Genomic DNA, 16,326 nt, shown 5'->3' on the forward strand with positions numbered 1-16,326 from the left:
CTGGCAGGGGACAAGCACACACCTGGTGGGTTTGCACTGCAGGACGGGAGCAAGGGGCTCATGTACTGCTCTGGGGAGAGAGCCAAGGTCAGTGAGAAGACAGCCTCCCTATGGCTTAGGGCTTTGGTGGCCATTTATTTTATAGAACAACTTGTAACTAAGTTTGGCAGCCTGTGTACCTACAGGAAATCAGCTGTCAAACTCTCCTTTCTAGTTTTCTGGTTTTTTTTTTTAAACTTTTTATTGGTTAGGAAACCACAGTCTAAAACCCTCAAAGTTGGAGGGGCTTAAGGATTATCCAGCTGATAAGCCCCCCATTCAACAGATGTGGATCCCCTCCTGGTGACGGTGAGCGGGAGAGATGAAGTGACACTGTCAAGTGAGATTGCTGAGTGGGTTAAATGGCTTACAATTACAAACTTGGCTTGCAATTCACTGTTTTTGTTTTTATTTTTTTCCTATCCAGTTAAAGAACCACTCAGAAAATTAAAGCATCATCAGTGTTCTCACTCTAATGCCCTGCAAATAAATATTTGTGGAATGAATAAATAAACATGTTGAAAGACTAACATGCCCAGTATCACAGCTCTGAGATGAGCTGGGTTCAAACCCTAGTGCCTCTGAAATGCCACCTGTCCTATCCATGGTGACACCACACAGATGTCACCAATCTCCCAGGAATATTCACAGAAGCTTTTCCCACTGGCCCGGGTGGGCTCCATCTGGGGCCTAACCACGTTTGCTTTTTCATTATCAATGTAACGCTTTATAGTTTTATTACTTAGAAAATCACACCTTCTCTGATCACAGATGAGGTAGATGTTCATTTTAGGAAAACAAAAGACCATTTTAGACATTTCGTTCCAATCCATCTTTCATCTTAGCATTGAGCTTCAGTTGTGCGGGTGGGGTGTGTCCTGACTTGGGGCTACCTAACTGGGTCTTTCAGCTTCATTGGATAATGGCCCGGCAGGGAGGAGGTCAGGGTCCTTCTCCTGACCTCACCTCACTGGGCTTCAGGCTGCTAACCAGTTAAATGAAGGAGCTAGCCTGATGACTCCCAATACTGCCCCCTTCTCTCAAGTCTGTGTGAGCCCCAGATAGGTCACCAGACTCTGCCATGGGCTGACCGAGTGCCCTTGGGCAGGTGAGTCAGCTGCTCCGAGCATCTCACAGCCGTTGAAGGGGTACAGTGATATGCACCCTTCCTACCTGTGATACTTAATATGTGTCAACTTGACTGGCCACGGGATGCTCAGGTTAAAGACTGTTTCTGGGTGTGTCTGTGAGGATGTTTCCAGAGAGAGAAGTATTGGAGCCAGTGGGCTCAGCAAAGAGGACTGCCCTCCCCTGTGGAGTGGGCATAATCCCATCCACGGGGGGCCTGAATAGCACAAAAGGTGGAGGAAGGAGGAATTCGCCTTCTTCCTGCCTCACTGTTGAGCTGGGACATTTCGTCTCATCTCCTCCTGCCCTCAGACTGGATGTGTACCATCAGCTCCCTTGTCCTCAGGCCTTCAGACTCGGGCTGAATTACACCCCTGGCTTTCCTGGGTCTCCAGCTTGTAGACAGCAGATGGGGGGACTGCTCAGCCTCCACGACTGCATGAGCCACTTCCTCATAATAAATACACACACACACACACACACAGATCCACGCATCTCCTATCAGTTCTGTCTCTCTGGAGAACTTTTGAGACACTACACCTCATGAGACTTTGGTTAGGATTCAGTGAGAACAGAGTTGTGAAATTACTTAGAAAAAAGGTAGAAGCGCCCAAGAAACATTTATGTTGGTGCCAACCCATGTGCTGCTGCTTTGTTCTGAGTTTACAGCCTGAGTCCCTCAGGGTGGCTACACACCTGGTGGTAGATTCTCCGTACAAACATGCCCCGAGCGAAGGCCTGGATGACGATGGTGGCCCTGTGGACCCTCTGGTAGGCCTGGCGAGCCCTCCGCATGCGGTACTGCTTCTGGAGCACCACGGCCGCCCGGGTCCTCCGCAGATGCTCGGCCAGCCTGGGGAGGGAGAGAGCAGTGGGCCAGGCTGACGGAGGCCTCTGGGTCCCTCTCGAATGCGAGGCCCTCCCCCCCTGGCCCTGCCTGGACACCACAAGGGCAAGCCAACTCTCATCACCGTTACCGACTATAGCAAGGCCTTGGGGACTTGAGGCTCAGCTCCGAACAGCAGAATTGGCTTCCCCCGTGGTGTGCAAAACGTCTTTCCACATATTTACAATTCAGTCTAAGTCTGATCATCTCTGATCCTCATCTGTCCACTCCCCCACCCGCCAGCCCCTCCTGCAACCTGGGCAGTCCTCAACGACATCACACGTTCACACCCCCGTCTGGTCCCTGGAGCTCATCGGGTGTGGAGAGGTCAGAAGCCGTGTCTCAAGCATCCTGGTACCCCTACATCCAGTACAGGGTCTGGCATAGTAGCACATGGTAAGTATTTGCTGAATGAATAAAACCTTCTCAGACCTGCAGCGACCCCTCTTTGTTTTCTCATCTCCCAGCCCGTTCTGCTGGGGATGCACTGCACATGGGCATCTACTTTCCTCTGTTTCATTTCCGCATTTTCCATCTCACCCCTCAAGACAGACATAAAGTCAGTCCAACACTTTTTACCCTCCTCTGGGGCTTTGTTTGGTATCAGGCTCATAGCAAATGCTCAACTAGAGAGTCAGAATATCAAGAGCTAGAAAGGGGCTTGGAAATCATCTAGCGCAGCTCCAGAGTGGGAGGTGACCCACTCGGCCCTGCTCTACCTGCTGAAATGAGTCCGATTCCTGGTCCAGCTCTCCCTGAGCAGTCTCTCTAGAATACAAACACCCTGCAGGGAGAATGCAGGCCAGCTTGCTGCCCATGTCAGAGCCCCCGGCACAAGGGTGCTCAGCGGTGCCCTGACTGTGGATGATGACTTGGTGTTGATACTACTGACAACCTTCTCATTTCTGTAGCTTTTGTTCCAGAGACCATCTCTCAGCTCTTCACAGGTAAATTAATGGCGTTCATCATCTCCAGTTCTGCTCGGATAAACAGCTAACAGCAAGGACAGGAGCGGGAGCTGGAGTAACCTTCTAACTTTATGGTACAAAGGGTGCCTGCTCTGGGCTTGCTTTATATATTCGAGCAGAGATGCCTGAGCAGCCACTTCTGAAACTTTGGCTTCCAAATGCAAGGCTTCCTGGCAATTACTGTCATTTCTCCAAGGAAATCCGGATCTGCAGAGGTCACTGATTTTGAACTAGGGCTGGGTCCAAAATCTGATGACCTGTGTAAAGGTCCAGGGATGGGTCTCGTGGCGGGGGTGTCCTCCACGCCTATCCCTCTGCTCTCTGGAGATGCTTATACCGCTTTAGCGTTTCATCAACCCAATGACATCACTGAGGAGGGGACGTTTAAAGTAAAGTAGCTTCTTCTGCATGGTGTTGGGCTGGGTCAGGGTAGCCGACTGGCTTCAGGCTCTGCCCCTAGGTAGCTGCTTGTGGTCAGACAAGTCTCGCCCTCTCTGTGCTGGCTGAGTGCAAAAACTCATAGAAGGGACCTCCCTGGGTCTTGCCAGCCCTATTGACCAAACTCCCAAGGGATTTTGAAATTGGTGGTATAAATCACAAAGCTGAGTGTATGTTAACTGTGACAGAAAGGCTGAAATTGTCTCTCTTTCTAGAAGAAGATGGTTTTACTTAAGCGTTTAAGCAAAGGGCAAATGGAGGTTTTGTGGGAAAACCAGCCAGTGCTAGCCTAGGACAGGGACTGGGGGAGGCAAGAGACCTGGGAACTAGACCTACACGCTCACGTGAGACGGGCAGGAGAGAGAGTGGCCCAGCCGCTGGGGGAAGCCGGATGTGGACAGGGCCCAGCGGGAACCACTCTAACTACCGGGGCTGAGAGAGGCCAGCCAGCTCGGGGCTGGTCCCAGCCCCCTGCCCCTCCACCCTCACCGCCAATCTGCTACCTTAGATGTGCCCTGGCTCAGCTCACCTGCGGGCCAGGTGTCCTCGGCAGTACCTCTGCAGAGTTAAGGTAGCTGCCTTCAACCTGCGGTATTTCACCTTCTGGAGCCAGCCCCGGACGGTTTTCTGGATCATGATGGTGGCTGCCCGGAACTTGTCAGCCCGAAGCTTCTCCAGGTAGGCCACCTGGCCTGCCCGGAAGAAGATCTTGGTGCGGCCAAACTGGAACTTGTCAGGATCCTTTACAAGGCAAGGAGGGGAGGTGGTTCACCATCCGTGAGCAGGAAGGGAAAGCCCCCTACCACCCCAGGTCCTCTGACGCACAGTTCCCTTGCCAGGTGTCACATGCCCCTGCTCCTTCAACAAATGCTGAGAGTTAGTGTGTTAACAGACCCCGAGCCTGTCCCTACTACTGGTCAGACACTGAATGCAGCCGTGAAAAAGATCCCTGCCCGCCAGCAACTGACATCGCTGTGAGGGCAGCCAGACAAGCAAACAAGGACACAGTACATTTCAGGCAGGGCTGAAGATTACGAAGACAATAAACTAAGGGCTGGAGGACGGGATGGAGATGTTGAAATAGGCTAATCGAGCAAGGCGTTTCTATGGAGGTGATGTTTAAGCAAAGGCCTGAATGAAGTGAAAGGAGGCAGGTGTGGGAAATTACGAATATATTGCAAATAACCCCCAAATACATTTTATTTGGTTTCTAACTATGTTGTGAGGTTTTTTCAGACATATAATTACTATCTTTAATTACATCTATTCAGGTTAAAGTTAATTGTCCTTCCCTGCGCTCACCCTGGTGGATAAGGGAAGATAACCCAGCCATGTGTATGCGGATGAGCCTGGGCTAGAATACTCTATAGGTAACTCATGATAACTGAGCACTCTTTGTAAATAAACTTCATCTAATTTTGCTCACTTGGCATGAAGACCATAATTAAGGAGGAGATAATGAGCGAAGGTCTAAGGAAAACACACACACAAGGATACATTTCATGTTGACAAATGGCTTTGAAATAATGCTGAGTCACCACTCTTCACGGCCAAGCCCTGGATGGCTAACAGGAACCTGGCTCCATGCACAGGAAAGCCAGGCTGCCTGAGCCGTGGCTGAGCTGGGACACAGCATCTGGCTAGATCGTCACTGACTGTCCCCTCCATGGTCGGGCTGCCGGTGAAGCTGGGAGGAGCGAGTTGCGAGGACCCGGTTCTCATCCCCACATCTGCTCAGGGCCCTCAGCTCACGCCGGGAGGAACAGGGGCTGGACTGGGTGGGGAAGCTTTGAAGCGGCCGAGGCCTTGCCTGCACCACTGCCCTGGCTGGGGAGACTTCTCTTCAGTGAGGTGGGCTCCAGAAGCAAAAGGTGGGCGGCTCAGCCCTCACAGTCGGGGGACAAGCCTGGCTACTAGGCCTTTAGCAGAGCTAGGGCCTGGGGGGTGCCTGCTGCATCTCAGGAACCACAGTACACAGGCTCCGTTTCCTATTCTGGAAAAAACCACCAAGGAAAGGGCAGTCTGGTTCACAGAGCCACAGTTTTTACAAATGAGGATCTCTCTGAAGGTCCTGCCTGCTACAGCCATCACCACTGCCCTGATGGCTGCACTCCCCTTCCCCCAGGTGTCTTGAGAACTTCTACCCCAGGCCTGCTTTCTGTAACCCCTAGAACTGGCTACACTCTTCACATACCGATCAGAGGTTATCTTTGGAGAACGCTTCTCCAGTAATCAGAGACTGAGGGAGTAGAAAGGAATCTTAGCAATCTACCCCAAGCCACTGCTTTTATTTTACAGATGCCTAGAAGGTTGAGGTGACTTGCCAAAGGTCTCACTGAAAATATCAAGGAATAGAACCCGAGACCCAGGACTCCCAGGCCAGAGGTCTCTTACGAGACCACGCCATTTCTCTAATAACATCTCCTTCTCACGCTCCTCACATACATACTTCCTCATGCTCTCTGGGTCTCAGTAGATGCTAGTTAATAAGCTCCTTCACCGTCAGGATGAAGGTTCAGGTTTGCATGACGGCCAGTGACGTCTATAACCAACACTAGATGACCATCTGTCCTGGAGGGCAGGGCCCACCTAGTACACTCTTTCAATAACCCTCACACTGACCACTCCAGGTTAGTACATAGGAAGAACTCAATACACATTTGTGGAGTTAAAGAAAAAAAAATTCAGGCTAAAGATGGAGGTATTCCTACAATCCTTGCAAGATGAGACTATCACTCATGATCAACCTCATGATGTAGCCCCTGTCCCGTGGCTGCCGGCCAATGAATGTGGCTGGTAAGTGCCTACTGCCTGGCCTACAGGCCACCTTCGTCACTGCTTCTCTCCTAATCACTCTGCTCTAAAATGTACTATGACATAAATCACAGCAAGATCCTTTTTGAACCACCTCCTAGAGAAATGGAAATAAAAACAAAAATAAACAAATACGACCTAATGAAACTGAAAAGCTTTTGCACAGCAAAGGAAACCATAAACAAGACCAGAAGACAACCCTCAGAATGGGAGAAAATATTTGCAAATGAAGCAACTGACAAAGGATTAATGTCCACAATTTACAAGCAGCTCATGTAGCTCAGTAACAAAAAAACAAACAACCCAATCCAAAAATGGGCAGAAGACCTAAATAGACATTTCTCCAAAGAAGATATACAGATTGCCAACAAACACATGAAAGAATGCTCGACATCATTAATCATTAGAGAAACGCAAATCAAAACTACAATGAGATATCATCTCACACCAGTCAGAATGGCCATCATCAAAAAATCTAGAAGCAATAAATGCTGGAGAGGGTGTGGAGAAAAGGGAACCCTCTTGCACTGTTGGTGGGAATGTGAATTGGTACAGCCACTATGGAGAACAGTATGGAGGTTCCTTAAAAAACTACAAACAGAACTACCATATGACCCAGCAACCCCACTACTGGGCATATACCCTGAGAAAACCATAATTCAAAAAGATTCATGTACCAAAATGTTCACTGCAGCTCTATTTACAATAGCCCGGACATGGAAACAACCTAAGTGTCCATCATCGGATGAATGGATAAAGAAGATGTGGCACATATATACAATGGAATATTACTCAGCCATAAAAAGAAACGAAATTGAGCTGTTTGTAGTGTGGTGGATGGACCTAGAGTCTGTCATACAGAGTGAAGTCAGTCAGAAAGAGAAAAACAAATACTGTATGCTAACATATATATGGAATCTAAGAAAAAAAAAAGTCATGAAGAACCTAGGGGTAAGATGGGAATGGAGACGCAGACCTACTAGAGAACGGACTTGGGGATGTGGGGAGGGGGAATGGTAGGCTGTGACAAAGTGAGAGAGTGGCATGGACATATATACACTACCAAATGTAAAATAGATAGCTAGTGGGAAATAGCTGCATAGCACAGGGAGATCAGCTCGGTGCTTCGTGACCACCTAGAGGGGTGGGATAGGGAGGGTGGGAGGGACTGAGACGCAAGAGGGAAGTGATATGGGAACATGTGTATATGTACAACTGATTCACTTTGTTATAAAGCAGAAACTAACATACCACTGTAAAGCAATTATACTCCAATAAAGATGTTAAAATAAATAAATAAAATAAAATAAAGTAAAATGTACTAGGCACGTTCCTGGAGAGGGCAGGGAGCTGGCATGTGCCATTTTAGGCTAACGTGTGGCTTTGCCAAGTCTCAGTTGCTTGAAGTCCCAAGTCACTTAGCATTGGTGACCAGAAGATGTGGTCCCCAAAAAAGGGAATAAACAAACAAAAAAAGGAAATAGAAGGTCACTAGGGAAGTCTTAATGCACTGATCCTATTCCATCTCTAGGAAGGGTAGTTATACAGTGACATTAATTAATCAGTCAGACTCAGCGGGTGATGTGGTTTAGACTGTGGGGGCTCCTGAGTCACCTTGGGCAATTTATATCAGCTGCCTGTGCCTCAGTTTTCCTCAGCTGTGAAACAGGCATCATGTTGTATCTTTCTCGTAAGGAAATGTTAGGATGAGATGAAGTGTGTGAAGCAGTTAGAAAAGTGTCTGACTCCTAGTAAGTGCTTAATAACTGTGAGCTACTGGTGGCAGGTTTCATCAGGACAAGCTCATGTCACCCATGCAGCCACTTGCACAAAGAGCAAAAGAGCTCACATCAGAGCTCCTGTGATGACCAGTTACTGTGCTGGGAACAAATGACAGTGGGGCCCTTGCCATTTAGTTGTTCAGAGTCTGGTGAAATGAAAAAGAAGCCATTAACTACAATACAAGGGGAGAAACGCAAAAATGGAAGACAGGGGCTTCCCTGGTGGCGCAGTGGTTGCGAGTCCGCCTGCTGATGCAGGGGACACGGGTTCATGCCCCGGCCTGGGAGGATCCCGCACGCCGCGGAGCGGCTGGGCCCGTGAGCCATGGCCGCTGAGCCTGCGCGTCCGGAGCCTGTGCTCCGCAGCGGGAGAGGCCACAGCAGTAAGAGGCCCGCGTACCGCAAAAAAAAAAAAAAAAAAAAAAAAAAGGAAGACAGAAGTTGAGAAGTGTTAGCCAGTGACTAACTCCGTCTGGGAGGCCAGGAACAGGCTTCAAAGACCAGAAAGCATTTTAGAGCTCAATCTAGAGGGAAAGTAAAACCTGGCCGGACAGGTAAAAGAGGGAAAAAGCACTTCAGGCAGAGGAAACAGCACGTATTCACATACTTTAGGGAATTCACTTGTTCACTCATTCCACGAATGTTTGGTGAGTTATTTCTGTGTGTCAGGCTCAGTACTCATAACTAGGGGAGAGTGCCAATATAAAGACCATCCTCTGAAAGAAAGGAGACACATCTGGAGCACAGGACAGCATGGTATGGGCTCAGAGAGTGCTGGATTGAGGAAACCGGGAGGGCAGAGTCAGCACGGAAGCTGGGCATTAACAAGCCAGTGGCCTGAGCGTATCAAGAGCAGGACGGGGCAGTGGCACTCGGTCCTGCTAGCTGGAGGGGAGCTGAGTGGGGGAAGCTGAGTCAGCCCGTCTGACCTGGGCCCCCTCCAGAGTACCCTCTGTTTGGGAAGCAGCAGTTCTGCTGGAAGCTTGGAGAAATCCAGGGAAGGCAGAGGAAATGTGGAACTACAGTCTGGAGAAAGGAGAAGGCAGACCCATGGCAGAGCAGGCTACTTGTGAGCCTTGATTACATGAAGAGGCTCCTGGTACCAGTAGAGAAGGAAGACTCCCGACGCTCCACGTCAACCAGAATCAGTTGACCTTGAACACATTTTTCTCACCCGTTGAAAGAGGACATGTTGAAATGTAAACACTGACAGATACACCACAGCAAAAACCTCAATTAACCAGAGTCCAAAGAACCAACTGCAACCTTCAATTAACGAGACTGTCGTCCTCTTACTCTCTATGGAATATTTAGCACCGTATTCTGCACTGTCTACCGCCACAGACCTGAGCTGCTAAGACAACGGTGAGGGTGACTGTGTCACTTTCACAAAATAACATATGGCCTTAAAAGCTGATCATCTGGCAATGAGCTATACTCCAGGTGAATAGATATTCCTAGCAAAACAATACTTAGAAATTAAAAAATTTAGATGTAATTCTCTTACCTTCTTAAAGGAAGATTTTTGATATAATTTAGCCCTTTATTGAGACCATCAAGTATCATACTCTGCTGTAATCCCTGGATACTCTGGAACTAAGAAATATTCAAGGATCTGCCCCTCACTAAAGGCCCCCAAGAGCTCTGCTATACTTCTCCAGTCCCAAGTGTCAGCTGTTGAGTTCAGATTGTTTCAAATAAAATGAAATCCACTGCCTTATTTAAAACAAGCATCTGGGGGTGGGCCTGAGGCCGGCTCTGCAGTGAGGAAGCTACCAGAAGCACAGCTATTTTCCCCTCCGCTGGCTTCCAGGCTGTGCCCGGGCTCCAGATCAGAGCCCCCGGGTGGGTGCACTGGTGCCGTCGGGCTGAGCTGTGGAGCCCCAGGCTTTGGGGAAGCCAGAGATCCCGGCCAGCAGCTTGTAGCCAGGAGCAGCCTCATCATGACCCCCAGCGTGCTGTATAAACAATTTCATTTTCTATGTGAGATGTGATGTGGGAAAGGCTAGAAAGTTCTCCAGGCAGGTGAAAGGGCTTCTCCTTTACAGTTGCCGACGCAGGCAAATGGATTAATATCTCAGGAACAGTTTCCATATGAGGGATGAAGAGCAAAAAGGCAGTTAACACCTCCCCCACCCCCCTATTCCCAGGGCACCGCGGCTAAGTCTCCCCTGGAGCCCAGCAGTCGGCCGTGCCCAGCTCACCTTAATGAGGCTCTCCAGCACAGACTTGCAGATGGCCTTTTTGTCTGTGTTGGCGAGCTCCTTCTTCTTGACCAGCACCCGATATCGGTTGTAGAAGTCATGGTAGGCCCACCTGGAGGGAAAACCGGTGCATCAGGGGACACATCCTGCCTCTCGGCCACACAAGGGCCATGGGTGATCTCAGACAGCACCCCATGGGGTCAGTATGCCTGGCACAAAGCCCTTCTCAGAGCAGCAAAACACGTTCCGGGGCATTCTGTTCTCCCTTGGTGCCTTCTGAGAATTTCAGTGTGTAGTTAAGTTATAGAATCATGGCTGGAAGACTGAAAGAAAAAGGAAGCATTGGAGGCTCCCCTGGGAGGGCTGACCAGAGGCAGAACCACTCACTGGGGGTTTCTGCCCCAAAACGTGGAGCTCCACTCCATTGCTGCTGGAATGGGGGAGCCTTACCTGGAATGCAGCTTGATTTTTCTTCTTACAAAACTAAAACTAGTATAGCTCATTGAAAACTTTCTAATGCAGGAAAGCATACATTAGCAAATAAAGAGAGGCCATATTCTAAGCCCTGGAGATACACTGTTCACACATGTTGGTATATTTTAGAGGGAGGCATTTTTCTCCCGCAAGTAGACTTTATGATTCCACACCACCCCTGCTGTTTATTAGAGTAATGCAGGCCCACGGTAAAGAAAATGTCCATCAATGCACATAAAATAAAGAGCACTTATAATTTCACTACCTTTTAAGTAAGTGCTGTTCTGGTACATTCTGGAAGGAAATCTTTAAGAGAGCCTTAAGTTTATCCCTTGGCCTCTGAGGAGATCTCTACTTAAGCAAATGCAGTCTTTTCAATGACCAAAGACATAATTTTCCAGGCAGGCTCTGACCCTTTCTCCTGAAAGCGACCTCAATTCACATGATGCTCACACTCTCCCCGCTTCTCATCTCAGTTTTCAGGGGACGCTCACAGCCTTCGCGCGGAACTCATGTTCTGTCGCAACACAATCCTACTCGAAGGAGACTCTGAATTTGCAGTCTAAGTCCCTCTGAAGGCGAATTCGGCCCATCTGTCCCCACTCCTGAGTCCTCAGAGGCATCAAGAGATGCTCACCCCTTCAGAGGCATCAGGAGATGCTACACACACACTCTGCCTTCAGGTCCACATGCTGTCCACGTTGCCCATTTGGAAATCATGTAGGTGCTGCCTGGAGATCGTGTGTTACCATTTACCATCACCTGTGGCCTTGCTGAGTGACTGTCCAGTTATTCAATCTCCCTCATTCTAAAGTATTAATACAGAATAAATGGATTGCATCCCTTCTCCTGGAGCACATTCGCTTTTAAAAGGGATCCCTTAGAAATTTTATCCAAAGAAATGAGTACTGTGGAATATCAGGGGCCACTGCGGGCGATGGACACTGTCTTGGAAGCAGGTTCTTCTAGAGCTGCTCCCCTTGCCCTCCACAGTCGCATGCCAGTGTGGTCCTTGGGTTCCCCCTCCCTCCCAGGCCACCCATCTCCACCCCCTGGGACGAGAAGGAAAACAGACTGAGCTCAGAGCCTCTCCCTGCCTTTGTAAACACTCGCCTGGTTTGGTGGAAGTCTTCTAACACAGCAACACAGCCACGGATCTCAGAGAAGGTACAAATAACAAAACGGCTTTTGTTTTCATCTCTTTTTTTCTCTACATAAAATGGCTTGTGCCTTACCTTTTTTAAAATAACAGCTGGAGATATAACACACATACCGTAAAGATGTACCTTTTTAAAAGTATACAATTCAATAGTTTTTTAGTACCTTCACGAAGTCGTGCAACTATCCCCAATGTTGAATTCCAGAACATTTCCATCACCCCCAAATGAAACCCGACACCTATTATAAGCCACTCCCTGTTCTCCCCTCCCCCCAGACCCTGACATCCACTAATATACTTTGTTTCCATGCCCTTTACCTTTTCAATGGGTCCTGTCTGTCACAAATGCAAGGTCACAGGGGAATGACGGCATCTGTTCTGCTCAGAGCTGACCAGGTGTGCGCATGGCCCTGCTCCACGGGCTCACGATGTGTGGGTTCCCCCTTTCAGGAGGGGGGTGGGCGGAGGGTGCTGGTATCGGGCCCAGGTAGCGTTTCTGCTGCTCTGTGCCATTTGGGACCATGAACCAAACCCACCTAATTACTGGAAATCTCTACCAGGAAGCTTTAAAAATGGAAACACTTAAGGTTATTTGCCCAGCTAAACGTAGCTTCAATGATTTCAGTCAGACACAGTAAATGTCAAGAAAACTCCGAAGCCCTGACCGATCTAATACTGGCAGCCCAGGAACAGAGAGCTGGATGGATAAGCTGCAAATTAGACATGCATTTTGTTTTTAATACATGCAAACGTTGTTGAATTTTTTCCAGGCTCTTTCTGCACCAGCCCCCAAGTTTTAAACATAGACCATTCTGTTTACTGATACTTCCACGTGGGGCAAGATGGATCTGGGCAAGAATCAAAGAGAATGAAAAGCGTCCTTACTCCCCACGCCCACCATCAGTATTTCACCCGGGTCATGCACTCCTTCCTGCCCGCCCAGCGGGGTGTGGGCTCTCCCTTCAAGGTGGCTCAGCACTTTCGGCGTGGCTTTCTGAGGCCACTTTCCACCTCCTGCAGTTCGGTTAGCCATGTTCTCATCTGTCTTGTTTCTCACTATGAGTTTGCAATTTCTCTGGGGAAATAATTAGAGCAGCGTTTCACTGGGCTAAAAACCTTCAATGCTTCTAATTTGAAAACCACTTACTGCTGACAGTTCTATAACTCAGGGAGGTTACAGCCTCCAGAGATAACGAGGGAGTAGGGAGATGTGACCCCAATACAGAAAAAACTTGGAGGACGGGAGGAGAGAAGCCCGCTGTGACACTGACTGGCAGTGTGACCTTAGGCAAGTCACAGACTGGACACCTCACCTCCCCTGTCTGCAAGTGGAGAGAACATCACCCGCCTCACGAGTACCTCCCAGGACTTCAGTAGCCAGTGAGCTCACGGACGTGGCGGGTTTGGAAAGCTGCAATGCTTCCTAAAGACCTAAGTTACTCTCCCTTCCCATCCAAGCCCTGCCCCTTTTCTTTAAAAGGCCGCCTCAGATGCCTGCATCAAGGTGACACCAATGGGGGAGGAGGGTGCAGAAAGCAGCCCTTCCACAGAGAAGGGCTTGGGTTGGCACTCCCTCATGGGGTACCAAAACAGGGTCCGGGCATGTATGTGTCCTTCACCAAAGGACCCAGAATCAAATGTGGATTCCGTTTTCTGTGGACCTCTGTGCTCTTAGAAATGAAATCTTCACAGGAAAGGCTCCCTCATCCGTAAGAGGAAAACCTTCCAAGGGAATCTAAATAGAATATGTGATTCTTTTTCCAAAAGTAGAATTTCTTAACAAGACTCTCTGATTTGGCAGGAACATCTGGATGGAGGTTTTCTGCATGTAAAAGTTAGGAAAGACCGCTTTTTATCACCACAGGTACCCAAGGTTTCCCCTGGAGCTTATGTACCACGAAACCTCTCTCTCTCATAGCATTTGAAGTATTCCCGTTTCCCTGTGGGACACAGAGCTTTCTGCGTTGTATTGTGGATATTTTTTTCTACATGCTAGCTTCTCTGATGGACTTGTGCCTCCTTCGGCCAAGCTCAGATACGTCTTCTGATACTTTTTAAAAACCTCCCAGCACCTATCATGCATGGTATCTTAACCCGCAGTCACTTACTACATCTTAAAAACTCGGTATTTTCTGAGCTTTAAAATGGCTGGAACCCAGTGTTAAACTTTTCTCTCTACCAGAGTTTCTCAAGGAGGGTAGGAATGGCTCTGGGGCAGACACTTCCTCAGTGCGTGGGACAGTTCCCTAGGACACAGGACACAGAGCATCTTTCCACCGTTACCCACCACCCCCTTCATCAAGATATGCAAAAAAGTTCCCAAACATTTGTGGAATGTGTATTATAGAACACAGTCCTAGTCCAAGGAACCTTAAGAACAATGGACCACGACTGCCATCTGCCTCTGCAGTGTGAATCTGCTTCCTCCCAGTCCCCCCCCCCACATTGGGTGGCCCTGGAGACACCCTCTCCCAGGCATCTCTGTGGCCGATGGCCTGCGAGCGTCTTTTAAGCCCACCCTGGGCCCAGCTGCTCTTCCATTCTCTTCCATATTAGCAGTGGGAGAAGAGCTCCCATCCTAAGTGTATTCCAGGCCTCAACTGTGGCCCCAACCCTGGGCTATGTGGAGTCGTAGGGGCCTCAGAGACAGGACTCACTCAGCCCTGTTCTCTCTGGATTCAGACTTGCATGCCAGGGGTCTGGCTGAATGTCCCAGACTTTAATATCGTGTTTTCTCTGAAATAGGGGCCTACTTCACCCTATGTGTCTCTGGTCTGCTGGGGAGCAGGCATACCAACCGGTAGAGCGGTCACAGCTGGGTGTGGGGAAAGCCCAGGACCTGTGACGCCTCCTGGGAAGAAGTGGGAGAAGGCATGGTGGATGAGCTGCCCCAGGTCAAGGGTTCAGCAGAGCCCACCAGTCTGGAAAGGTGCTTCCTCGTTACAAGCTCCTCAGGCCTCAAGACAGTGTGTGGTGGAGCACATGCAGTGGGGTGATGTTTTGCTTGACTGAGTTCCCATCTGGAGCCTGATACCATACCTAACATCTACACGTGGGGACGCCCCACAGAAGAACACGCCTGCCTGCAGGGCCCCAATGGACCAGTGTGTACAATGGGGTGGATCTGAAAAGGTGGCAGCACTTTGCTTCCTTCTCTTGGACAGGCTTCCTCATGCGGGGACTGGCTGGTATAGACAAGCTCTGAATCTCTCCAGTAAGCCCAGAGTATGAGGCTAAGTCACACAACTTCTCTGACGTCAGGCCACAAGAGGAATCCCTGAAGATGGCATGTCAAGTTATCACAAGGACCCCTAAGAAAAAGGTGACGAATCCATCAGGGCTTTTTAGGTCAGAGTTAGGGGGGGTCAACCTGTACTTTGACACATCTCACGGCTCTGTGACATTCAACTTAGGCAAAGATCCTGGTCATGCCGACACAGAACATAAGGGATCATTCTTCTCTTCTAGTTTGAGAACCTTCAGGAGCCTGTGAGCTCCAGGGGCCGGGGGGTGGTGGGGGCTGGTCCCCTCCAGTGTTTCACACACTGTCCAACAGACATTTGTGGGGCAGAGGTGTTTAGCCATGTTGAGATGCCCGTTAACCAGGACCAACAGAGTCTGTATAGATACGAGTTGCAGAAACAATTTTCATGATGGACACCAAGCACCATACTCTTCTCTTGTTCTCCCTTTTGAAGAAACAACCCAGCGGAGAAATAAATGATGTTGGATGAAGGAGTTTTCCTTGGAACTGTATCAAGAATGGACAAAATTTTCCAAGGAACACAGGAGAACAAAGTCAGAGGAGAGGGCACTTTGTAGAAGACTCACAAGTGAAGGCATCCTTAACCCCTGGCCATGTCGTATGACGACTCCACCCCTTTCTATCTGTGAGGATTTAATCTGATCATTTAACTCTTAAGGGATCTGTTTTGTCATCCTAAAATGGGGTGATACTCCCTTATCTTGCCTACCAAGAGTCAATATGGTCTTTTCAACAAATGATGCTGGCACAACTGGTATCTGTATGCAAAAGGATGATGTCGGACCTCTACTTCACATTACACATAAATTAACCCAAAATGGATTAAAAACCTAAACCTATAAAACTCTTAGAAGAAAACATAGGTGTAAATCTTTGTGACCTTGGATTGGACAAACAATCTCAGAGGAAAAAATAGATACACTGGACTCTTGCTAAATGCAAAGCTTTTATGCTTCAAAGGACACCATCAAGAAAATGAAAAGACACCCCACAGAATGCGAGAAAATATTTGCCAGTAATATATCTGATAAAGATCTAGTATCTAGAATATGTAAAGAACTCCTACAACTCAACACCAAAGAGACAACTAACCCAATTTAAAAATAGGCAAGTGATCTGCATACCATTTCTCCAAAGAAGATATACGAATGGCCAATAAGCACATGGAAA

General features: G+C 48.7%; 1 protein-coding gene across 1 annotated transcript in view; it reads right to left on the bottom strand.

The window, feature by feature from the left end:
* Nucleotides 1-16,326, bottom strand: part of MYO5B (myosin VB) — a gene marked incomplete at its 3' end in the record, with an annotated part of 387,279 nt that overhangs the window by 56,587 nt on the left and 314,366 nt on the right. Inside the window, exons 18-20 of the mRNA XM_081252328.1 lie at nucleotides 10,259-10,370; nucleotides 3,989-4,200; nucleotides 1,864-2,020 (exon numbers count right to left, since the gene is read on the bottom strand). Coding sequence (XP_081108454.1) covers nucleotides 1,864-2,020; nucleotides 3,989-4,200; nucleotides 10,259-10,370 — 481 coding nt within the window. The remainder of the gene's footprint in view (nucleotides 1-1,863; nucleotides 2,021-3,988; nucleotides 4,201-10,258; nucleotides 10,371-16,326) is intronic.

Source organism: Mesoplodon bidens (genome assembly GCF_964165515.1).
Source record: "Mesoplodon bidens genome assembly, chromosome: 13".
Taxonomy (NCBI): domain Eukaryota; kingdom Metazoa; phylum Chordata; class Mammalia; order Artiodactyla; family Ziphiidae; genus Mesoplodon; species Mesoplodon bidens.